Below are 25,393 nucleotides of genomic sequence, written 5' to 3'. Positions count from 1 at the left end.
TAATCATTTGATTTCTTTGTTATACTGTGCTAATTGTTTCCTTTATTTTATTTTGCTAGACATTTTAATTACCTACCTTATCATTGTAAATACTGTAGGCCTACATTTATAATTAATTACTAACAATTATTTTTAGAGTTTCGTTAAAAAAATAATTTGGTCTGATTTTTATTAAGAAAAATTATATTTCGTAGGCCTATGGTTATTGTTTTTTTATAATTTTTGATTTTACTTGTTTGTTTCATAGGATTAAGATTGTTATATTGATATGTACATAGTTTAAAAACAGATCATTGGTTTCTCAATGACTCCCCGATACATTTGAAACTATTGAAAGTTTTATCCAAAATACAATAGTTTTATAGGGAATTTTGGAGTTTCCTTTCGACTGCCACTCGGTCGTCTAAATAAATTGATGAAAAATTATGTGTTTATATGACACATGTGTCGTCCTGCATTTAAGCAAAACCCTGAAAACAGCTCTTTATTCCTCCAACTAGTTAGGAACTTTGCAGTAAAAAAGTGTTGATAAAATTGAACGGAAGAAATAATCAAAATAAGCGTCCCACTGGCTTACTTCAAGTAGACCTATATTGACTCCAGTTGGCTCCTAAATGTTCTGCTTTTGGCCAAGCAAGGTGAGGGGCGTTTTACTTATGACAATGGTATATTACAGCGACAGCGGATTTGGAAATGACGGCCAAGGAGATAATGAATGAGAGAGAAAGAGATAGAGATGAAGCACCAACAGAATCTCCGGAGGCACCGGACAAGGTTCCAAGAACCAAGCCGGAGCGCCAATACTCACGGGTAAGTCTAACAAAGAATAAATAAAAATTGTAGTATGAACGAGTAATTGAAGTGAAGCCCTAAATTGCACATCACATAGTTTAAGTGAAACTAATACCTGAGTCACAGAAAACAAGATGCTAAAATGATTGCTAAAAATTTTTGATTATTTAGCATAAAACAACCTCCAATCTTGGGAGTTAACTATTGAACAAATCTGTAAATGTTATAAGCTAGTACGGTAATTACTTTTTTTAGATTCCATTTTGATAAAATGATAAATAGAGTTAAGAAATAAGAAAAACCGTCAAACTTGGGTCCCTGCGGTAATTTCTAAGCCCTGTGTGTAATAATGCAAAAAATTGTTGGTTAAAATAAAAAACAAAAAGTCATTAGACAGGTTGAAATGAGTCAAAAACATACAAGACTAAAATTAAAGGCTTAAGATTCGTTAAAGGCTGGGGCCGCACGAGGCGGATCATCCACACTTCCAGTGTCTGGCCACACAGAGCGGATGAACCGCTACCTGTTGGGTTTTCTCAGCCTAAGTACTGTATTAAAACATGGTTTAATTCACTCGTTGTAGACATGTACGAAACACTTGGTATGTTAGTTTGTGCATTAGAAGCGTGTGTCCCTTCATAACGGATAAACCATTTGTGTTTCAAACCTTTACGAGCACATGCGATTCCCAAAGATCATTCACAATCATAAAATAATTCCGAAATTTCAAGCCGCACATTTTCCTGGCAGCTCCTGTCCGAGTCTTCATTGAGCTTTTTGACAAACATGGTTTGTTTTTAAACAGTTCTATTAACTTGTCCGTATCAAACGTTACACAAATATAAACCGAATCGCACAAAACACAAACTCAAAAAAACAACTACAAATGCCCGAAGAGGAGCTCCAACCGTGCTGTCAATCCGTATCTTGTGTTCTCTAAGACTGTGGATGTGTGTCATCCTCTCCAACGCAGCTGAACTTCATGCGGTCCAGCCACGACATTGCTCGGACAATCCGCCCAGACAACTTAACTTAACTTCACCTCGTGTGATGGCCACTTCCATTTGATTCAATGTGTTGTCGGAACACGTGTATCATTCGCGCAGACCGACCGCACGGATGATCTGCCTCGTGTGGCCCCGGCCTAATATGTTCGATTGTAGGAGTGAGCTAACAAAGTATTTTTTTATGGTTTGTCTTTTGTGTTAAGCACAATACACAGTACTAATTTTAAGAGTGGCCACAGTGGAACTGGTTTCCAGAACCTCTCTTTCTAGACAAATTAGTTTGGTTTGTAACTACAGTATATGGAAGAAAGATTTGCAATGGAATTTTGATGGTGGGTATTGGTATACTGCTTGTTGCATTGTAGTACAATTCTATGAGGGGGGGGGGGGAATTCCAGAGTTGGTGGATGATAGCTTCTCGTAGAAATTCTCATTCCTCAAAATCTAGAAAACATTTAATAAATTTTTTTGTGAATACATATTGTTGTTTAAAGTCACAGATGGCGTTGTTGCTATTGTTACTTACTGTCATTGCAATGTTGTTTCAGAAAGAGCTGATTGAGCTGATGACACATCCTCTTTCAAGTGTTAAACACCCTTGTCTTGAATCTCCACAAAACAAGTAAGTCTCTTATTCTAGTGCAGATGCTTGTTAAATAAATGTTATTTAAATTCTCTAATGATTTTTTTGTTAAAATTTGATACCATTTTTCACTCTTTCCTCTTATCTCTAATTTATAGTTTGTTCTAAAAAGAAAATAATTATCAGTTTAAAGTTTTATGACATCCCAAATAAAAGATTGAAGTACTCTCGTCGTTTGCTGGACAATAGTTGATCATTGTACTCAATAATGAATGATCCAGCATGTTTTAACCCCAGCATTTTAACTTCTTTATTTGAATTTTAAAACATCACTTCTTATTGCTTTTACTTTCCCAACGTCCCCTCTAATTGGCCAAAAAGCTCAGTATTGATTTAGGAGCTGTGTAGTTACATTAGACTTTTTGGTCCATACCATAATGTTATGTGTTATTGTGATGATGATGTTGAGTTTCAGTTTCAAGTGGTTAGGTCTGTGATTGACTGTAATTCGGGAACCTCTAGTATTGTTCACTTTGCTATACCAGTTTCATTGAATCATGTCTATTCAAAGAATTGAGTTTGTGACTCAATTTGATTCATCACGCTTTTTCCACACACCTCAGAAGTTACATTCAGCAGACCTGTCAACCTGGGAGGAATTTCAGGCGGGAGTGATCCCCTGGGGGGTCTTGGGGGTTCGTCCCCCCAGCCGTGGGGTTTGTCCCCCCGGGAAATTTTGATAATTTAAGCCTGAAAAACGGGTTTTTAACTATTTTTACTAACGTATAAATAGAGTTTTAAATATAATTTTTTTTCCATTTCATATCATCCAAAAACGTACAAAAGTTATTGAAAATAGCAAATTTGTAAGCACACTAGGAAAGTGAAATAGAACTAAATTTTTTTTTATGAAATTTGCATTTTTTTTATTAGGCTACTGAACAATAAAAAAAAACACCAGAGTTATATAATGTACGTGAAAAAACATAATGTACGTGTAAAATATGAATGAAATAGCCTACATCAAAAGGAGTTTAAAATAGAAAAAATAATTTTAGTTATTAAAACTCAAACTGAACACTGATACACACTGATGACATGTTTGAGCACTGTATAGGCTAAAAATAAATGTACAAAACAACTTACATTTCCTTTTCTTCCTCCATCACAACTACTCTACTTCTTTACCGATAAAACAAAACTTAAATAATCAACTAACGGACTACACACTTGGCTTTCTTGCGCCTGAATTCAACTTTTAAGGCTATGTTTACGTGAAAGAACGACAGGCTAGTGAGACAACGAGTCCTGCCAGTGCAGACTCAAGGTCTGCAGAGCTACCAACCTAACATTAACGCGATGAAAGAATCTTAATTTTCCAAAAATTTTCCTATTGTGTATGTAAAATTTTTATAGTTTCAGCTATGCGGGAGTTTTTCTAATGACATCGGGGGATGTACAGTTTTTATAGTTTCAGATATGCGGGAGTTTTTCTACTGACAGCGGGGAAGCGGGAGTGGACATCTGAATGCGTGATACTCCTGCCTAATGCAGGAGAGTTGGAAGGTCCGCTTTTAGTCAGTATTCTGGCTTTCCACTTAAACTTGTGCATTGCTTTACCTGTTTGTATTGTTGTGGTTCAGGTCCCTGGTCTCAGGAAGGGCGAGTGTGCGGTGGCTTGAAGATCGTTGGGATCACCGCAAACACACAGACTCCCTTACTGATGAGGATAGACCTGAACAGTCCTCCGACCCTCAGAAGGTAATAGACACCTTTGACAAAAGTAGGCAAGATTTCTGTGTCCCTATATTCAATTATCAGTTTTCCAACTTAATTGTTATATTGATGACCCCAAGTTTGAAATTTCTTGGAAAAAATTAATGATGAAAAGTGAAAAGACCTTATTACAGCACTGCTGATTACTTAAATGACTACATGGGGCGAGCAATTAACTATGTTATCTGCTATCTGTCCACCATGTACTTATGTTCACAATCTATTCCCTCTACCAGAGGATTAATGATGAAGGCCTAATGAATATAAATGTATACATATGCAACGTAGATAAGCACAGTAATAGAATCAATTGTTGAAATATAGTAGCTTTACACAATAAGTCATCTCCAAAACTATTCATTAAAGCCCCGTTCACATGACCCGACCCCGACCGTCCTTTCCCTGTCACCTGGACGTCAGAGCGTAATTTGTTTACACTACCCGATCTGAGTGTTCTCTGTGCCCGATCTGGTCTGACTTCTCATGTTCTCAATTTTCTTCTTCCCATCTTTCAATGTTGCATCTGTCTTCAGTTTCTTGTAAACGTCAAGTAAGCAAACACTTGGTTTCTTGCATCTTTATTAAAATATAAACCTTGAGAAGTTTCCCACAACAGTCTGTAAGATTTGTACACTTCGATCATTTCCATCAAAACATATTTTTTCCTCTGTGAAGTAGATTGCATTATCTCAAAACCACGGAAAAAACTTAAAAGACAACTCAGACACTTGTAGAGCTTTGGAATTGACATCTGTTCCCACCGGAAGTGCGCTATCCCCAGCCTTCCTACCTAAATCGGGTGGAAATCCTTCTCGACCGCCCTACCCGATCTCCAGCCAAATCGTGACCAGGAGCACGCGTTTACTTGACCTGATTTCAGGGCCGACATAGATCGGGCCCGATTTAGGGCCCCTAAATCGGGTCGTGTAAATGGGGCTTTAGTTGGATGATAGTGGGCACACAATATAAAATGTGACAAAACACATTTTATATTTTTGGTTGATCTAGTTGCCTCAGTATGCTGCTAAAAAGTTGAAATCTTAATTAAGCGAAAAAGATTTTTATGGTTATTATGTGTTTTTTTTGGGCTTTCATTATATCTTTAAGGAAGTTTCAACTATGATAGTGGAAGTTTTGACATAGACTGTTGCATTTTCTTACTTGATGTTAATCCTTTATTCTGAGTAACAATCATGTGTTGGACCTAGGTCATTACAGTATTGTCATAACTTTTAAAGAGTAATGATTTTTAACATTAATACAAGATGTTTAGGAATGATTAGCTACCGTACCAGATTTAATGTCTGCTTACTTTAATTACATTATTTTATTAAAAAGCTAAGGTTTCAAACAAATATTTTATGTTTAATATTTGTACATTTATTTGCCAATCAATCTGAAAAATAATATTTCTCAGTTTAAACAATTTTTATTTGGAGGGATTCTTTCATTCTTAAAAATAAAAAAAAATTGAGAAGATTAGAGCACTTGGAAATAGCTATTAAGCTTTTATGGAGTTGATAAAGACATTGACAATAATAAAGCTTGGCTTTATATAGACTAATAAAATGTTAGGCCTACCTAATTTATCTCGTCATATCCAAATTAGTTTCAGGTTTTCACCTTACATAATTGATTCACCATTAATATCAGGGCAACAAAAATGTTGACATGTTTAGCGCATACCAACAATAAAATGGACATACATGAAAACATTTAATACAGGTCTATTACACGACACGGATGGTCCCAGTACAGGTATTAGACTCTTTTGTCATTGTTGTCCACGTTATCAAAGGTCAAGGTTAATATTTACGTTACTCTGACACTGCCTTAATAAAGTTGAAACATGGAGGTAAATCAACACAACCAATGTGAATTACTTGATGGGGTAAATTAGGTAGGTACCTTTAGGCTATATTAGTCATTGCAGCAATCCAGGGGCTCTAACATGGACTATATGTTGAAGAATTGAAGTGATGTTGAAGTGATGTGTGACAATACAAAAAAATTAATGTATGATTACTGAATTTCAGGACGTCTCCTGGTTTTCCTGTTTCCTGTATTCTTCCAGTCTTCCTAAGTTATCCAGACAGGGGGGGGGGAAACAGAGCTAGTGCCGTTCTATTCTTTGCCGTGGGGATTATAAACTGTCAAAACCGTCAGATAGGCCTGAGTGCCATATGACTCCCCCAAGTGTAAGAGTGATTCAGTGGAGGGGTATTAGTGGAAGGGAGTGTAGTGGGCAGGATGTAACGGAGACTGGGTACAGTTTCTTAACTGGGCTACCCTAATTACGATTGAAAATTTATATCAATTGGATTAGTAAACCTTCATACAATTTTTTTCTAAATCAGCAAGTTTGGTTAGGTCAGGTTAGGCTATAACAGTTTCATTTTATCCCTAAAACAAATTTTGCTCATCCCCCTGGTTGATCTTTCCACCCCCATACCTGCCGCACCGTGGAACCGGTCACTGATACCTGGCTGGCACTCGTCCCGCCAAGCCTCAGGCTGTAAAAATTACCCTTGTCAAAGTGTTAAGACCAACGGCACTTAGCCCTGCACTCAGACAGGGGTGCCCCGCCCCCCCCAAGGGCAATGGCGCATGCACCCCCAAACCAAGCTTAATGCCCCCCCCCAAAAAGCATGACATCCACACTCCTCCCTTTCATTTATAACATTAGTCAGTATATGTCAGTAAAATCGCACACCTAACATGGTTTTTTGTAGGCTACACACTTGACTCCAACCAAAGGACTATATCACGAACATGTGAATTTGCACAGATGCAGAATTGTTGTAGCTAATGGATAACAGTGTGTCATTTTCCTAAGTTCAACAGAAAATAATTAAATTTCTCTTCTCTATATAGCACACGAAAAATCAGTGCACAGACTTCACGGTAAAACATCGTCTGGTCATACAGTACACTCCTTCTTATCCGGACACCTTTTAACCGGACATCGGTTTAACCGGACTACACTTCGCAGAAATGACATCTCTTTAACCGGACAATTTTTATCAGCGCATCACTTTAACCGGACTAGATTAGCAGGAAGTGGGCGGTACTGAAATGACTGTTCTCGTCGGAAAGATTTGAGACCAGGTATCACATGTCTAAATACGTAATAATCAATATTGGCTTATACAGTATGCATTTAAACAGTCCGTTTTAACGAGTTTTTGGGGACATCGGTTTAACCGGGAGACCGTTATCCGGACAGGCCTCGGTCCCGAGGAGTCCGGATAAAAGGGAGTCTACTGTATCCTGCATATATGGTGTCTTGGTCGTATCCCGTGATCACGGCAAAGTCGTGGTTATCTCCCTCGATTACGTTAACTTATATGGTTTGCCTTATAAGACAGCGTGATCAACTATCAGCTAACCTTTGGGATATTGGCGATCAGAGTATACGTTAAGCGTAGACAGCGTAACGGCGATGTTACCTGGTCAAAAGCGTGTGAACGAATATCCTGTCTTGAAGTCTAATTCCAGCCCGGTCAAGGCTTAGGCGCTCTAGCGACGAACTTAAGTACTACTAGACAACAGCTGATTGAAATTTTACTTGTTGAGCCAGTCTAGTTTTTGTCTGTCGTCTGTCAGCAAACACCAGTCTTGAGGTTATGTCATTTCGTCGTTGGCGTAAAATATTGGAAAAAACGAACGGTTTGAATTTTATTTGATGAGTTAGAGTGCTATTATTAATAAATATGTCGTGGGAGTGTGTGTTTATACTTCAATCTGATTAAAACACTAGGCCTACGTTCTTTGGCCCATAGCCCAAGCTATGGCCACCACATAGGCCTAGGATTAGGCTATTGTGGATGAAAACTGGTAAGTTCTGGTGCTGCTTTAATAGCAGTACGTTTTTATCCCCCTTAAATTTTGGAACCTCACAAAATTGTGAATAATATAATAAACATACAACAAATGTGTAAATTTAAGAACAACAGCCTGTAACGTTATCTTCCAAACAAAAAAAGTTCATCCTGTTCTGATACATGGTATGTAAAATATAGGTATTATAGCCCTTTCTGCCATTTTGATGACGTCATAACGGGAAAATGCAGTGGGTGAAGACGTGACACTCTAGTAAACACTTCTTTAGACACTTACATTGACATTAAATGATAAAACTTTCTACATGTGACTTGCACACAGCTATAGATGTCGGATTAATTGCTGTTTTTGTGCCAAATTAAGTGTTTTTGTGAGATTTATCTAGTTTTTTACTTTTAAGGAATAAAATATGATATTTTTGTAAAGTTCTTAAAATGTCCTGCTTCTAAGTAATATGGGTTTTTTTATATATTTTATCTCGATCAACTACAAGAATTAAATGAACACTTATTTAACCTTCTTCCTTATCTTAGACTTTTGCTTTGGACATTTTAATTGATTTTGGTAGCAACTGAGTATCAGAATCACAGAGTGAGAAAAAATATAATATTACTGTTAGGAAGCTCTACTAAATACAGTTAAAATAAGACTCGAAGTTGTATCCTTCTACACTTTCCAAACTTTCCAATATTAATCACATTACAACATTTAATTTTAATTTAATTTTACATTCAAGGCTATTCCTTTTCAATAACAGTATTATCCTACATTAATTTTTTTTCTTACAGAAAAAGATAAATGACCCAAAGGCCGAACGGTTGCGCAAGGAACAGGATGTGGTGCTTAGTCCGCAACGCAGAAGCTTCAACTCTGGCTGCTTTGTGAACTTGCCACCTCAGCACAGCGGCCCTGCCAACCGTCGGCCTGAGAGTCCGAGTCCGCTTAAAGGGGAGAGGTCAGTGCTGTAAAATATTATCACATTCGCCAATACTACCTCCTAGAAGTCTACCCACTACATTGGTTTCTATGTCATGATGTCAGAAGCCTGGAAAGGGGCTAGTTTTCCAGTAACTAGTCATATACCCTAGTATTTATTTAAGTGTCGTTTTAACCCCCCTTAAAATTAGGTACCTTACATATTGCTTGACACCTTCTGTTGGGCCACGTCCCAATACATTATTATTAAAGTGTTGGTTACAATTAGTTGTTAGATTTTGCTGGAACTGAAATGCTTTTAATGGTGTTTGTTTCTTTTTTATGCAAACATATATTGGAATAAAGTATCCAAGAGATTTCTACAGTAAAGTTAAAATTCTTTTATTAAACTATGGCCAATGGTTGTATTGGTTTTTTAAGTATTAGAAAATTCATTGTTATTAAATTAGAGTTTTAATTCCAGTTAAAAATGTTGTCATTGACAGTAGTAGTTAATATGTTAATAACATATGGTAATTGTTCAACATATGTTTTGTGTTATTGTTTTATATTTTGATTGAGTTTTTGTTTAAATAGAAATACACAACCTTTCATGAAATTGGTACAATTATTTAATAATTAATATAATGACAGCCATTAACTAGCCTAAGTCTAATAATTTCCTAATCTTATTTATCTGTTTATAGGGAGCCAACTCATCGAGAGCTTCCTGTACGGAGGATTGGTAGTGGTCGTATCATCCGAGACCCTGTGTGGGACTTCCGATCAGGTGATAAGGAGGAGGTGACTGGACAAAACATCAACAATCATGACTTTAACTTTCGTCAGAGAGATGACAGGTAAGTCATACAGTTATATATCACTTAAGGGGCAAAAGGGAGTCAATGAATGGGGAAATTATCCCCACTTGACAATGAATTAAAATTAGTAAAATTGTTAGGATTCCAAATTGATTCAAGATTAAATTGGCCAGAGCACATAGAAATCACATGTTAAAAGATTTCCAGAGTTAATTATCTAGTTTGGAAACTCAGAGATTTTGTTAGTAATGAATACCTTCGAATTACTTATTTTGTTTTTTTTCAATCCCATATTTCTTACGGGATTATACTATGGGGACACTCCCCCCACACCCATGAAATTCTTTTAATAAAAATAAGTCATACGAACAATCTGTGGGGCTGGCCCTGTGGATAGCTGTTGACTTCTTTTTATAAACCTTGAAATTATGACCGTAGTAAATTTGTATATTTTTCACATACTCCTCTACACTAAAGCTAATCTTCATCAATTCACTTGTAGAGAGAGTATACACTCTTACAATATAAGAGGCAAATCCAATCTAGATATTCCTGCTCATAGATTGGCCAAAACAGATAACTGATATAAACTAAATTGTATACGATTTTTAATAAATTAGTTTCTGATGTTAATATTAATTTTTAATTTAGAACCCACTGTTTTTATAGCTTTAGTTTTTATTCTTATTGACTATGTCTATTCCTTGTAAATGGTCAATGACAATAAAGCTCTTGATTCTTGATTCAATTTACCAAACAATTTTAATCACTGAGAATGATAGAATATAAACCTTAACCTTAAATGTGTTGATAGAAATTATTGAATTTTGTTCTAAAAGGTTTGAGAGGAGAACATACGAGAGGAACCATGACAAAGAAAGAGTGCAACAGCGACCCAGATACAACAATGACCGCAGAAAGTACGAGAGGAACGAGCCTGAAGAACCCGAGTGGTTTTCTGGTAAGTAATGCAGATAAACTCTATAAACTTCAAAATGTGTTGAGTACTCAAGTGGTTATAGTGCTCTTAACCAAATCTAAATTTCATTGGTCCGATTCTAAGCAATGTTGTTTCTGGAACCATATTATTCCTGTTATTTGTAAAAATAAGATCATAATTGATCAAAATGTTCTCTGTTTATTTACTTGAGTCATGCAACACTGTGCAGTGTATTGGCGCTCAAGGTAAGATATCATCGGTCTATGAGAAGTAAATATCAGAGAAATCTGGATAATTGATAAACCTGTCTTTACTTATTGCATTTATTTATCTTTTTTCATTGTATTTTCTAAAGATTTCAATTAAATTTCACAAAATCTTGAAAGTAACAAGTTCTTAAAGAAAAATTTAATAGTTATTTGTGCAACTAGTGAGAAAAGTGAGCAATTGACTCACTCGAGAGAAATCATTACTCACGAGCCGTAGGCGAGTGAGGAATGGTTTCTCGAGTGAGGCAATTGTACTTTGAACTCGAGTTCCACATTATACTTTTCCTACAGTTACCATAAAACAAATAAATTTGTGAAGAAACATAACCTGTTTTTACACAGAAGTGAACTTTTAATATAACATTTAATGTGAAGTGACAAATACAACAGTACAACAGCTGACCAGCTGATTTACAGCCAGTGCTGCCAACGTATTTCGCGCGCATACGACGTTGACTGCATGTTACTACAATACTATTTCATGCCTTCACGTTGCAAATCTGGAGTGAGACAAAGTAATTAGAGTGAGACAATGTTAATATTGTCTCACTGATGAGTGAATTGGCCACTTTGCTTTCTCAAATCAGTGAGAGAACATGTACATTGTTAGGTAACTGTAGGAAAAAGTATTTTTTCAAACAAAATCAAATAATACATAGCTTTGATTGTAAGACTTGTAAAATGTATATTAGAATTGAATTTCTTATATTTCAAAACACACAGTTGGCACACTCTTGAAAGCTACTTTTGTAGATAATTGCGTTAAATATAAATTAATACAATTACAGTGGCGTAAAGAAAATTCACACATTTGAATTTGAAATAAACTTTTTCTCAGGTGGACCGACATCTCAACATGATACCATTGAGTTGCACGGTTTTGATGGACCAATTGAGGAGAAGATATCACCAAACAAGAAGCAAAATAAAAATAATAAAAATAGTAAGTAGGCTACAAATTAAAAGTGGAAAGTTGTATTCCTTGTACCTAACCATTTTTACAATACAGTCGGTAGGCACATCTTCTTTAATCTATTTAAATTGATGTAGACAAATGCATAGTGGTTTATGTTTCAGTTTTTTTTTTTTTTTTTTTTAATAAGGCAATAAGGACACACCAATGCCAAAGGTACCATAGGTGGTGGTATGCCAATGGTGTGCATAGAGAAAAAAAATGGAAAAATTAATTAAGTTATTGCTAGTTTAAATATAATTTTTCCATTCCATCTCAAATCATCAAACTTTTTAAACCCTCCAAGTTGGATGATTTTATAGAAGTATTCTGCCTACCATTACTAGTTTAGATTTTAGATTTTTGGTTTCATGGTCTAAGAATGAAAAATCAAAATGACAGTTTTTAAAGATTTTCTGATTTAACAAATTCCATTACTAAAAAAATTATACCATATAGAAAGCTCTAACTTGTGCCATTTATAATGTTGAGCGTGTTTTGGGAACACTGACATCAAATCAAAATGCGTCGTTCAGGGTGACCGGTGGGTGAGTTAACCTAGCAGACAGCTATTTCCTCTTTTTCCTCCACCGATGAAAGATTTTTGCACCAGAGAAATTGTACGGTGCATAATACACTGGCAGCCTCTGATCTGTCAGTTTCTTAGACAACAGTACTCAGCTACGAAAAGATGGCGGGTCCATCGAATAATGTTCATCAGCTTGGGTCCATCGAATAATGTTCATCAGTTTGATAGGTTAAATTACATAATGAGTGAATCACTTATTCTATGAAGTTGTTACATTATGTAATAAGTGAATAATTTTAAAATAATTTATTCTGTGAGGTTAAGTTTGTTTGATTTAAATAGAAGTAAATAGTAGGTGGATGTGTAAATTATGATCCGATGTGTACCGTAAACTGGTGACTAACCGTTCTGGGATACCAAGACTCTTGCCCCCGGGGCGGTACCGGTGATTAAGTCATCGGTTCATCTGCACTGGTGTACCAGTTCATGTTCCCAGAACGCGTCCATCAATTATAACATTAATTTTGCCAACAGTTTTATAATATAAGTTTAGCTTTTTTATATTACATTGTCTTCTCATTACTTTTTAGTTAAATGAATACCACATTATTTTCTTTGTTTTGGTATTTTACGCAAGTATAGTGTACTTAAGGGTTCATCGAAACTTTGATTTTCACCTGGTGGCTGGCTTAGGTATAAAAAATATGTACTTTTTTATGAAACTCATTGAGTGTTATATTGTGTGATTTGTTCCAGGTGTTAAAAACAACCGAAAAGTTTCTGAAACTATAAACAGTAAAGGTGAGAATTTCCAGAGTGGGAAAAAGAACCCCAGTCGTAAGTCCTCACCAAAGCTTCATGAACATAACAGGTATAAATCTAGTTCCTGCTAGGAACATTGTAAATCATACACACACATACGTATGAATAACAAGCATGGTATCAGTTATCAAACATTGAGCAAAATTTAAAATATCTCTAGCCTAACGGCCTTCGACAGTAGTGTAAAGTTTGGAAAACGGACAGGAAAAAATATTGAAGAACACAATTGTAAATCTATACATTCACAAATTTCATCAACTAGATAAACTGGCTGAGGTTCCAGTCTTTTGCTTCTTAAATCCTGATCTTAGGAAATTTTACAACAATCACAATCATTAACTGTTACGGTTTGTTAATGATTATTTGATTAAATTGGTTTTATAGCTTGCATATCTTGTTATTGGTGAAATGTTTTACCTAACTCAGCTTGATCTTAGTATTTAAAAACTATTGCTTTGCTCTAGTTTAAAATATATGTAAAGATTACTCCTTCTGAATACATTTTTGTTTAATAGATTGTCATCTTCTCCGATTGAAGGCAAGCATTCAGAGCCAGGAAATTCCAATATGAAGACATCAAGCGGAAAACCTGAATGTGTTTTTGACATCGAAGACATTCTCAACTTTGACTCTTTACCTCCTTTACTCTCTGTAAGTAGGTCCATTTAACTATTGGCAAGAGTGTGGCACAATCTTATTTTAAACTACTGGATATTAAAAGTAAAATAAGCACAAACGCGTTATAAAAAAACTAAGTAGTATTCGAGTAAAAAGATTAGGCGTTTTAATTAAATCATACCTAGACCAGAGAAGAAAAGTTATAAAAATAAACTAAACCGAGTCAAAAAATCCAAAATACATTTACCATTTAAAATTCAGTTGGTATCACAACTATGATTGAGTAATAAACAATTTACTTTTTCTTTTTACCACCAACTTCAGACTTAGTAACCGAGATCTGCTCATAACCTGTAAGGGGCACAATTTGATGCTAGTCACAACTAAACACACAACTCTGTATAAAGAATAGAACAGAAAGTTTATATCATGCAACCGTTTAGTATTGTAATTTATCATCTCATTTATGATTTAGGTTGGAAGATTGGACAAAAAGATAAATATACAAGTTTGCTATTGATCAAATATACACAAATGATTTTTAAACATATAGTATGGAGAGTCCTTGGTTCAGTCGGTAGTGCGACCGACTACAAATCCATGGCAGCGATGTCTTGGTGTCTGTTACTAAGTTTTATCAGTTCAGTTCTCTCTTCTACTCTACTGGATCACCTTTTGCTTGCTTGCCTGCGAAGGCAAATGCAAGGATAAATACCCCCGCTGCAGCAAACCTGCCGACTTAAGCGAATTTCCATTTGCCTGGATTGATTTTCATTAATCAATTAAATAAAAAATTTATGTTTAACGAGTACCTAGGTTTGCTGCTACAGAGAAACTAATAAAGAAGGGATTTTATTAAAATATTAATAGCTTAGTATAAAGTAAATAAATCTGCCAAGTTTTATCAAAATATATCCATAAACAAGCCAACTACAACATTTTACAATATTTTCCTTAAGAATAACATGGGGATTTTAAATGAAAATTTTTTTAAAATTTTCTCCGTAACCAATAACCATTCAAAAACACTTTGATATACTAAATTATTTGTTTTTTAAGCGCTTTAAAAAGGTCTGGATAAAAATAAATAAATTTTGTGTTTTAAGGGTAAAAAAAATGAGAAAACCCCATAAAACCCTGTTCCCTTGGTCCGATCATGCTGGTTCGCTAACTCATTCAAGTTTATCCCACCTTACACCTTCAAACCAAATTTTATCCAAAACGGACAAAAATTACTCAAGTATACAAGTACGGTATATATCAAGTATATATATAATTATAATTATATAAACATTTGAACAAATAGTGTTCTTGGCCTCTGGGTACGTCAAAATGAAAAAGTAAATCAGTGCCGGGCCTAGGTCTTACCATGAGACCTACGGTAATAGCTACCCTATAGGGAAATTCGCTAAAAAGGGTTTCAACCTCTTAAAAAAACAACAGGAATATTACTTTGTTTTAGCTATCAAATAAATAGTTTATTTTTATAGTCTTAATGTTGCAGATGTCCAATGGGTGTGTGGACGAGGGAAGTGGGTCGAGGTTCAGCCAATTCTTTCGCAGAGAAAGTCCCTCTCCTAAGAACCAAAGGCAAGAAGACAGTCCTAACTCTTCGGTTCACGATAAGATGTTTAACTCCATGATCAATGGTAACTAACAAACATTTGTCACAAACCTAACTAACTTAGGCATCTACTTTCAGAAAAAAATATAGTACAGTAGAACCCCGGTTAACCGAAATAGACGGGGGAGAGTCGTTTCGGATAACCAATTTTTTGGTTAACCCATCATATGCTAAAAATAGCCAATATATCACCACAGTGTGTAGGAAAAATGAATTTAAGAGAATGTCTATACAATTCAGTGTTTTATTTCAGCTACAAAAATGTTAAAATGGTATATAAAATACTTTAAACCAGACAACTGAAGTTATTAAAGCATTTTACAGCCTTATATTATTTTATGGAACCATTTCGGATAACCCCGGTTTCGGTTAACCCAAATTCGGTTAACAGGAGTTCTACTGTACATTCTAATGGATTTGTTGCTTTGCCCTTCCATACATTCTTAACTTTGCTTTCATTGAATCATACATTCCTTTCAGATCTCGTAACTTATGTTAGTACATCAATTTAGGTAGAATTCTAAAAAAAAGTAAAACTAGAATACTTAAACTTTAAGTGGGATATTTCTTGAGATTCTCATTCTTCTTTATGGGATATTCACAACTTTTTATTGGTAACCAAAATCGTCCATAACCTTAAGTAGAGGTGTGCGAAGCAGCAAAACATTTTTGATTCGAAGCAACGATTTGATTAAAAAGATTTTAGATTCAAATCGATGCAACTCGATTCAAAGCAATACGGAATTTTTCTATTCATACTTGTAAATGGAGTGAAATAACAATAATTAAAATTTACCACATTCGTGTAATGCAAATTTTTGTTGATGTGGTATTAGGCCTTCAGACATATGACATATATATGAATTCTATTTAAAAAATATTTATCTTCAATGACTTCAAACATATATTACAAGAACCTGTTTTGCTGGAAATGTCAGTGAGCTGCTTTACTTGCCTATTTCATAATTTTTACTTGCAGAATCAATTTTTTAAGCATGTTACCTATTTTATAATATTGATTTTGCAAATAAATATATTGTTTTGGTGTAAACTAATAATAACATTTGTAAGATTTATACTGAAACTTTTAATTGGTTTACATTTATATAATGAGAGGATAGAATCAGACCTACAAATTACAAGGTATACAAAGCTTCAAACCTACAAAAATACCAAATTTATCAGTCTAAAACATCAGTCTTACTAGTTAAGTATCAAGTAACAATTCTTCATACTTGACGTAACGCGTTTCTATGGGGGGTATTGCATCGACTTTCTGCAGGCGTTTTTCGTATATGGATACTGATTCCCCCATAAATCGAATAGTTTTTTGACCACCAATGAATCGAATTGTGATTTGATGCATCGAATCAAATCGGAATTTTTATGCATTTTCAATGCACCGCCACACCCCTAACCTATACTTATTTTTTACATAAAAAACTTAAAAAATGATAATTTAATTTAAAGACTAGGTGATACTGTAGGTACAATTATTTAACATGGCACAGAAATGACATTATCAACAATAGCCATTATCTTTCACACTGAAGAGTGTTTTAATCAAACTGCCTGACAAAGCAAAGAGCATTGAAGTAAATATAAAGCCAAGCGTTGCAATTTTAATTTAAACCTTTAACTTTTACAGTAATTCAAATTCTGTTTCTTTATCCCCCCAACATGTTGTTTGGATCAGCCAGGGCTAAGATTAGTGGGACTCTGGTGTATATTGATTCAAAAGCTGTTGAATTTAAAATCTAAGGGGGCATCATACGCCCTATGGTAACAATGTAAAATTAGCGACCTTAATGTCCCATTTAATGATAAACCACTAGAGCTATCAACCTGAATTTTTTTAAGGTTATAATTCATGCCTTTATATAAAACTGGCACCAAAATTATTTACTTTCAATAAAATTGTAATGTCTAAATATTTTTTTAAAAACATGCCTTAAATTGTACTTTTTTTGTGTGTATAAATGGCAGTAAAATTTGTCTTAGGTGGAGTATATTAAGAAATTTGGTACCACTTCTGTGAAATAGCTTAAAATATATTCTGTAAAAATTTCATGGTTCTATCTCTCATAGTTCCTGAAAAAAGGGACATATGTATTGCAAAAAGTTGTTTCCGGGGAAACCGACTTTAAAGTCGAGATCACTAGATTACTTATTACTTAAATATAAGGAAAAACGACCGAGTAAGGTTTCATTACAAAAATTATTTCTAAGGTTAGAAATTTTTTTAGAACCATAAATAAGGTGTCATTTCGTTCAGGAAGTAAAGGCTTTAATTTGAAATAAAAAATAAAAAAATTACAAAAAATTATTTTTTGCGTATGATACCCTCTTAAACCTTTTCTGAATTATGGATTTTGATACATGTGATGTGACATTTGACTGGTCTTTGTTTTATATATTTATAGGTTAGGTCTCTAGATGTTACATGGGTAAGTTTGTAAACAACTTATTTCATTTACAGACATAACCAGCACAAACATAATGATTCCCCCTGATGGAGACACATACTTTGCTCCGATTTCTCCCGCAGCATCTTCAGTAAAGGAGGAACCTAAAGGCTCGTCCCTGTTGGAAATGTTGCAGCGGGACTATGTACAAGGTTTTCCAGGTCGGAAGATCACCAAGAAGCCATCTCTTAGAGACCTGGGTAAGCTACAAATGCTGTTACAGCTTTGTCTACAACTTGCATATACAAGTAGGAAAGTGCTGGCTCTATTCGTACTACAGCAGACTCATTAATCCTAATTTTAAAATTCTGTATTTGGAAAATTGGTATTGACGGAATGGAATATCAAATTTATAGACCGACTGATTTACATATAACATTATAATACACTAATTTAACTTAAAATTAGGGATGGTCAAGTCTCGAAATTTCGGGAAATTTTCGGGAAATTTTCAATCTCGTTACACGAGACGAGATTACTTTTTGGCCGAGATTTTTATCGAGACGAGAATAAAAAAAAAAAAAAAAAAAAAAAAAAAAAAAAAATTAAAAACGCCTGCAGAAAGTCAATGCAATACCCGCAATACAGGAGCGTGTTGTAGTTGCGTTTCCTTTTCGAAGGCGTTCTTATTTAATTAATTCTTTTAATGTAAATATTACTTTAATTCTTTTAATGTAAATATTACTTTCATTATTTTAATACTATTACTTTAATAACATTTGAGAAGTTTTGTTAAGTGTAAGCAGTGTGAGGAATGTTTTATTACTATAAAAAAAGTCAAAACAAGTAACTATTTTATAAAAATTAATATTGCTTTTATTTTATGATTTATTTTATTTTAGGATAAGTTGAACTCTATCCTAACTGATATCACCATGTTTCCTAATCGTAGGCATTTTTAATAAGTTAGGCGTGATTAATAAAAAAATGTTATGCTGATGTTATTTAATGAAAGATTGTAAATATCATATATCCATATATATCCATATATATCATATATATCATATATCCTATTGCCTATTATCATTATTTTAGTATTTAAACAGTCATCTAACAATGTTACAAAATCAGGTAAAAATTTCGAACGTGCATTTCCCGTTGTGTATGAGAAGAGAAATCTCGTCTCGAAATTTTATGAGAAATAAAAAATCTCGTCTCGAACTAAAAATCCAATCTCGTCCATCCCTACTTAAAATTATTGTTAAGGAGAAAGGAAGGATCCACAACTAACTCATCTGAATAAAGAGTCCCAGGAGGTTAATAGAACACATAAAAGTTACACATTAAACTGATATTTCGCCCCTTTCAGGGGCTTCTTCAGAGGTAGAAGGTAGAATGATTCTACCTCTGAAGAAGCCCCTGAAAGAGGTGAAATAATAGTTTAATGTGTAACTTTTATGTGTTCTATTAACCTCCTGGGACTCTTTATTCAGGTGAGTTAGTTGTGTATCCTTCCTTTCTCCTTAACAATAATTCTAAAGCCAAGTTGTTATTAAGGAAATTGACAGGAAAGCAGGCTTACCTTTAAATAAGTCCATAGAGACACATAACACATCACAAAATTAAAAGTAGAAATTTTCGTGGTCACTGACCACTTTTTCAACCACTGGAGATTGGAGAAAAATGGTGATTTTCTCCAATCTCCAGTACGAAAATTTCTACTTTTAATTTTGTGATGTGTTATGTGTCTCTATGGACTTATTTAAAGGTAAGCCTGCTTTCCTGTCAATTTCCTTAATAATTCCTGGCAAATGCCCTATCTTTTTATAAGATAACTCTAAAGCCAAGTTGCTTTTTTAAAAGAAAAAACTTATTTAACTCAAAGCGATTTACCTTTTACTTTTACTTTTTACTTAAACTTACTTAGATTTACTTTTTATTTAAATGAAATGTCTAAATTATATTAGCTATAAGTTTTTGATGTTGTCTGCATTTATTACTTTACTTTGTATAGCTTTAAAATATCAAAATAGATATAATTTGTCTGAAGAAAATTTTAAATGAAAAAGAAGTCTTTTAAAACTCATTAAATTGTAGTATGTACTTTTTCAATTTGAATAGGCTGGACTATCACTGAGCAGGTGGTCACATCTGTACTTAAATCTGTAAAAGAATATTTAACACCTAACCTTTGATATAACACCCTGTTAGTCCGACCATTTTGTATTCTGGCCTGTGGTCCAGTCTCGAGGTGGCCGAACTAGAAGGAGTTTACTTTATTTATGTTTAAAAATTGTTGTTTTTTGGTATTTCAGTATATTTTCATGTTTACTTATATATTGAAACAATTTTTTATAGAAGCTTGCGGAAAGATTCATAGTGTAGAAGAATTAGAGGCTCGTTTGCGTAAAGAACAAGGCCTAGGGAAACCTGTGGACTACAATCAACCAAGGAATAAAGAAGAAGAATTACAAGCCTTTAGAAAACTGGTAGGGATTATTAATTTTATTTATTATTACGATCCATATTATTTTCATAGTTCTGCAATGGGGTTTTTTTGGAGTAGTCTCAAAAATTGTAACAGGGTGATAATTAAATTGAAACATAATTTAGAAATTGTTAAAATCTAAAACCATCCCTAGCATAATAATGCATGAAATGATTATTTTGCCTAGCATGGTAATGATTTTGATGTCATTTTACTGTTCTGATCATGCCTCGCCTCTATGCAGGAAATGGAATGGTACACGGAACTTGGCATGTAGAAGTAACTTTTGGACTCATAAAAACTATAATAACAGTAAATTGCATATCTAGCCTAATATCTGATTAATGTCTTTTTTCAGATTATGAATAAGCAAATGCAGAACATGCAAGATCAGAAAGCTTCACATGCAAGTAAGCTGTTTCAATCAATATGCCAATTAAATTCAAAACATCTTTATTCGTTGTTGCACAGCATATGGTGCAATAAATAGCATCATCATTCTATATATGATTTGTTGATTTTGATTATTTATCAGTGTATTATCAATGCCCCCGAATATATAACCATGTAATTATCATCATCATCTCTCGCGGTCTCAAAAACATCGTCGTCTTGCACTATCGTGGCAATAATTTCCAAACGCCCGATCATCACAGACCAGACAGGAATTGGTATCGGAAAAGCATCGAAAAGCGGTATAATGTACATCCCATTGCACGATCTTTGTTGAAGAGTCAGGAATCGGTATTAGAATAGCAGTACATATCTGATCCTTTTCCGATCGCGCGATCTTGTCAGAAAATTCATGAATCGGTATCGGAATAGCGGGGATGTTCTAATTGCGCGGTCTAGGAAGAAGAGTCGTAATAGATATTTATGGAAGTCTAATTTAAATCTTACTGTTTAGACATTATCGTTGTCTTCCGTGATCGCAGAAATCTTCTGATCATCACTCAGGGCCATGCAAACATATCATCGTCTTCTGCAGTCATGGTAACATTATAATTGTCTTGTGCGATTGCGGCAATAGCGGTAATTTCTGAATGCTCGATCTTTGCAGAAGAATCGGGAATCAGTATCGGAATAGTGGTATACAGTAGACTCTATACAGGGTGAATTTTAAATGAGTTCCCCCCCTACTTTTTTCTACATTTCTTAAGATATCAACTTCGGACCACGTCAGATCATTGTAGTGTGGTAAGTACTTCATTTTGACTGAATAAACATTTTTGGCCGCCATCTTGGATCCGCCATATTGGATACAAAATTTTTTTTTTCAAATGTAAAGGTAGGGTTGTGACCCATTGTTTCAAACTAGAATTTTACGCTGATTACAATGCCGCAATTAGTTTTATAAAATCTTGATCCGTTCTAAAGTTATGAGGACTTTTTATAACTTTATTTTTAGCCCATTTTAACATTGTGCATTTACAAACTAAGACCATAATCTCAAAATAGTGCTAGATAAAGATAAGTATACACCACCATTCATTGTCGACCTATTATCACTTGGTTATGACGGATTAATTTTTTTCGGCCGCCATCTTGGATCTGCCGTTTTGAGATGTGATAAATTAATTTAAATATGAAGGTGGTGTTGTGACCCATCATTTCAGACTATTTTTTATGATGAATTTAATGCCGCAATCCGTTTTGCATTTTCATATTTGTTTTTTGAAATATTGGAAATTTAAGTAAGATAATTTTAATATTTCATCAAGAAAGCCTGAGAATCAAAAACGGATTGCGGCATTGAGTTCAGCATAAAAAAGTAGTTCAAAATGATGGGTCACAACACCACCTTCATATTTAAATAAATTTATCACATCTCAAAACGGCAGATTCAAGATGGCGGCCGAAAAAAATTAATCCGTCATAACCAAGTGATAATAGGTCGACAATGAATGGTGGTGTATACTTATCTTTATCTAGCACTATTTTGAGATTATGGTCTTAGTTTGTAAATGCACAATGTTAAAATGGGCTAAAAATAAAGTTATAAAAAGTCCTCATAACTTTAGAACGGATCAAGATTTTATAAAACTAATTGCGGCATTGTAATCAGCGTAAAATTCCAGTTTGAAACAATGGGTCACAACCCTACCTTTACATTTGAAAAAAAAATTTTGTATCCAATATGGCGGATCCAAGATGGCGGCCGAAAATGTTTATTCAGTCAAAATGAAGTACTTATTACACTACAATGATCTGACTTGGTCCGAAGTTGATATCTTAAGAAATGTAGAAAAAAGTAGGGGGGGAACTCATTTAAAATTCACCCTGTATAATAACGGATAACGGTTTTTCCGGTTTAACTTGATGTCCCCAAAAACTTGTTAAAACGGACGGTTTAATGCATACTGTATACAGTATTTGACTTAAATGTAGGAGAGCATTGTATTTAGACACAAGATCACTGGTCTCAAATCTTTCCCAAGAGAACAGTCGTTTCAGTGCCACCCACATCCTGCCGATATAGTTTGGTTAAACTGATGTACTGATAAAAACTGTCCGGTTAAAGAGATGTCATTTCTGCCGAGTTTAGTCCAGTTAAACCGATGTCCGGTTAAAAGGTGTCTGGATGAGAGGGAGTCTACTGTATATCCAATCGCCTAATCTTCACTGCAAATTTGAATTTGAAAAGTCAAATTTTTCCGATCGAATCTCGATTTTGAATCTTTTCCGAAAATTCGGATCTAACCTGAGTGCTGTAGTAATGCTCAGTAATTGCTGGCACCATTACTTCTGTTGTTGGGATAGGAAAAAAAATCTAAGACAATTTTCTGAAGGATAGTGATGGTAATGATTTTGATATATTTCACTTGATTAATTTCTTTTGCACCATACTTTTTTCTCAGTGGCAGCAGTTTCTTGAAAAAAATATACCTTTACTTTTAAGTCAGTAAGGCCTTTCCTATATCAGATTAACATTACTTTTGTATTTATTTTATTTTTTTTTTATAAAAGCATTCAATTGTACAAAAGAGTAATGAGAAAAGTAACATGATTTTAATTGCAATGACAATGTAAGGTATCCTTAACAGTAAATAATACGAATAGTTTATGAACAATGAGAATTATTTCTACTGTAATCTTCAATAATATGAGTTCAATCTTCAGATGTGAGTGGCACGTTCCAAAACCAGCAGTCACAACAGCAGTCTCAGCAGCAGCCTCAACAACATGGTATGAACCAACAACAGCAACAACAGCAGCAGCAACAACAAATGCCGATTCCTCATGATTTGGTTATGAAACTGCTGCATGTTCAACAGGTAACTAACTCTTTGGCTTGATGCTGGGGAGGAGAAAGGAGAACTTTCCATCCTTCAGTTGCTGACACCATTATTTCTGTTGTTGGGATAGAAAAAAAATCTAAGACGGTTTTTTGAAGGATAAAACCTTTGGAATATACACTAAATCAAGTGATAGCTGAACTTTTATAACAGAGAGAATCAACACGAGAGATTTCCAGTCTCTAATTTATGTAATATTTATGTATGTAATATTTCAAGCTATAGTATTATGTGTATTCAATACGACATACATATTAAATTTATATGCCATTGGTTATGTTGAGCTTTTACAGCAGCACAGCTTATTTCATTCATTATTACCTAAAGGGCACTTTCTTGGTAGTCTGGCAAGTTTAGTATGTGTGTCTGCATCCAATTAAAATAATATCACTATTTTATTAAGGGCTTAAATTTGATTAAATGGGTACAGATTCATAAGCTAAAAGAATTGTTCAGGAAAATAATGAAATACCAATCATACAGTAATATACAGGGTGACAAAAAAGTCTGGAAACGGCTTGATATCTTTTTAACTAAATACGTTAGAAAATTAAAACTTTTTGCATCATCTTATATGTATGAAAACTACTTTTTGCAAGCATAACCATTTTTTTACCTTCACCAGGGGACGGCCCATGAGGAGTAGGTACAAAATCTTTAATGTAAGCATAGGTTGATATGCACATCATTTTAAAGATCTGGTCAAGTGGAGTTCATTGCCGGAAACCGCGTCAAAAAAGGTTCATCCGTTACAAAATGGCGGCAGTCCAAAGTTCTTGAGGAATACACATACACAGGCTTAGTATTGGTAAATACTCATAGCCAACATTAGCCGGGAAATCTGAAACCCGGTAAAATTTGTTTTGAAGATTGAATAAACTTAGTCTATGAGCTAGTTAACTTGTAAATACAATTTCAGCTCTCAAGCTGATGTTTAATACGAGTATTTACGAATACCAAGGCCTGTGCAGGTATTTTCCGTAAGAACTTTGGACTGCCGCCATCTTGAAACGGATGAACCTTTTTTGACGCGGTTTTCGGCAATGAAGTCCACTTGACCAGACCTTTAAAATGATATGCATATCAACCTATGCTTACATTAAAGATTATGTACATACTCCTCATGGGCCGTCCCCTGGTAGAGGTAAAAAAATGATAATTCTCGGAAAAAGTAGTTTTTATACATGTAAGTTGGTGTGAAAGGTTTGAATTTTCTAACGGATTTAGTTAAAAAGATATTAAACCGTTTCCAGACTTTTTTGTCACCCTGTATATCAAAACCAAATTGAAACTTAATTGAGCCTGAGGGTTTTGAATTCAATGTTTTTTTGTTTGTTCTGCAGCAACAGAGACAGCAAGAAGTGTTTGCTAAGTTGTTGGCTCCTCCATCTCGGCACCCAGCGGGGCAGTTCTCTGTCCCCCCGCCTGTCCCTCCGCTCAGCCCAGAGCTGCAGATGCACATGAACAACACTCCACCCTCCAAGGAACTGCTTCAGCGACCGGAGGCTCAAACTATTATCAGAAGTAGGTTTACTACAGTAAAGTACTATACCCTATCTCAGTGTTTCCCAACTTGAGGTACATGGAATAAATGATTATTTATTTTGTTTAACGCATACAAACCATGTGACTGGCTTTATATTATAGCACTTAAGTTATAAGATGAAAACTATAATTCTTCTTGTGCTCAGTACTTTACTCAGATATGTCAAT

The 25,393-nt window shown here is 34.5% G+C and overlaps 1 protein-coding gene across 3 annotated transcripts in view; it reads left to right on the top strand.

Moving 5' to 3' along the window:
- Positions 1 to 25,393, top strand: part of LOC128998159 (eukaryotic translation initiation factor 4E transporter) — a 59,232-nt gene that overhangs the window by 19,998 nt on the left and 13,841 nt on the right. For all 3 annotated transcript variants that reach the window (XM_054424171.1, XM_054424169.1, XM_054424170.1), the window contains exons 2-16: positions 677 to 810; positions 2,348 to 2,421; positions 4,026 to 4,143; positions 8,790 to 8,956; positions 9,624 to 9,776; positions 10,577 to 10,698; positions 11,785 to 11,889; positions 13,184 to 13,298; positions 13,765 to 13,900; positions 15,372 to 15,516; positions 17,971 to 18,156; positions 20,255 to 20,385; positions 20,743 to 20,794; positions 23,505 to 23,659; positions 25,024 to 25,204. In XM_054424171.1, coding sequence (XP_054280146.1) covers positions 677 to 810; positions 2,348 to 2,421; positions 4,026 to 4,143; positions 8,790 to 8,956; positions 9,624 to 9,776; positions 10,577 to 10,698; positions 11,785 to 11,889; positions 13,184 to 13,298; positions 13,765 to 13,900; positions 15,372 to 15,516; positions 17,971 to 18,156; positions 20,255 to 20,385; positions 20,743 to 20,794; positions 23,505 to 23,659; positions 25,024 to 25,204 — 1,974 coding nt within the window. The remainder of the gene's footprint in view (positions 1 to 676; positions 811 to 2,347; positions 2,422 to 4,025; positions 4,144 to 8,789; positions 8,957 to 9,623; positions 9,777 to 10,576; positions 10,699 to 11,784; positions 11,890 to 13,183; positions 13,299 to 13,764; positions 13,901 to 15,371; positions 15,517 to 17,970; positions 18,157 to 20,254; positions 20,386 to 20,742; positions 20,795 to 23,504; positions 23,660 to 25,023; positions 25,205 to 25,393) is intronic.

The sequence above is a fragment of the Macrosteles quadrilineatus genome, unplaced genomic scaffold, assembly GCF_028750875.1.
Source record: "Macrosteles quadrilineatus isolate MER2022 unplaced genomic scaffold, UCM_ALF_1.0 Scaffold_7__1_contigs__length_78375512, whole genome shotgun sequence".
NCBI classification, from domain to species: Eukaryota; Metazoa; Arthropoda; class Insecta; order Hemiptera; family Cicadellidae; genus Macrosteles; species Macrosteles quadrilineatus.
This window is presented reverse-complemented; position numbering and strand designations above follow the sequence as displayed.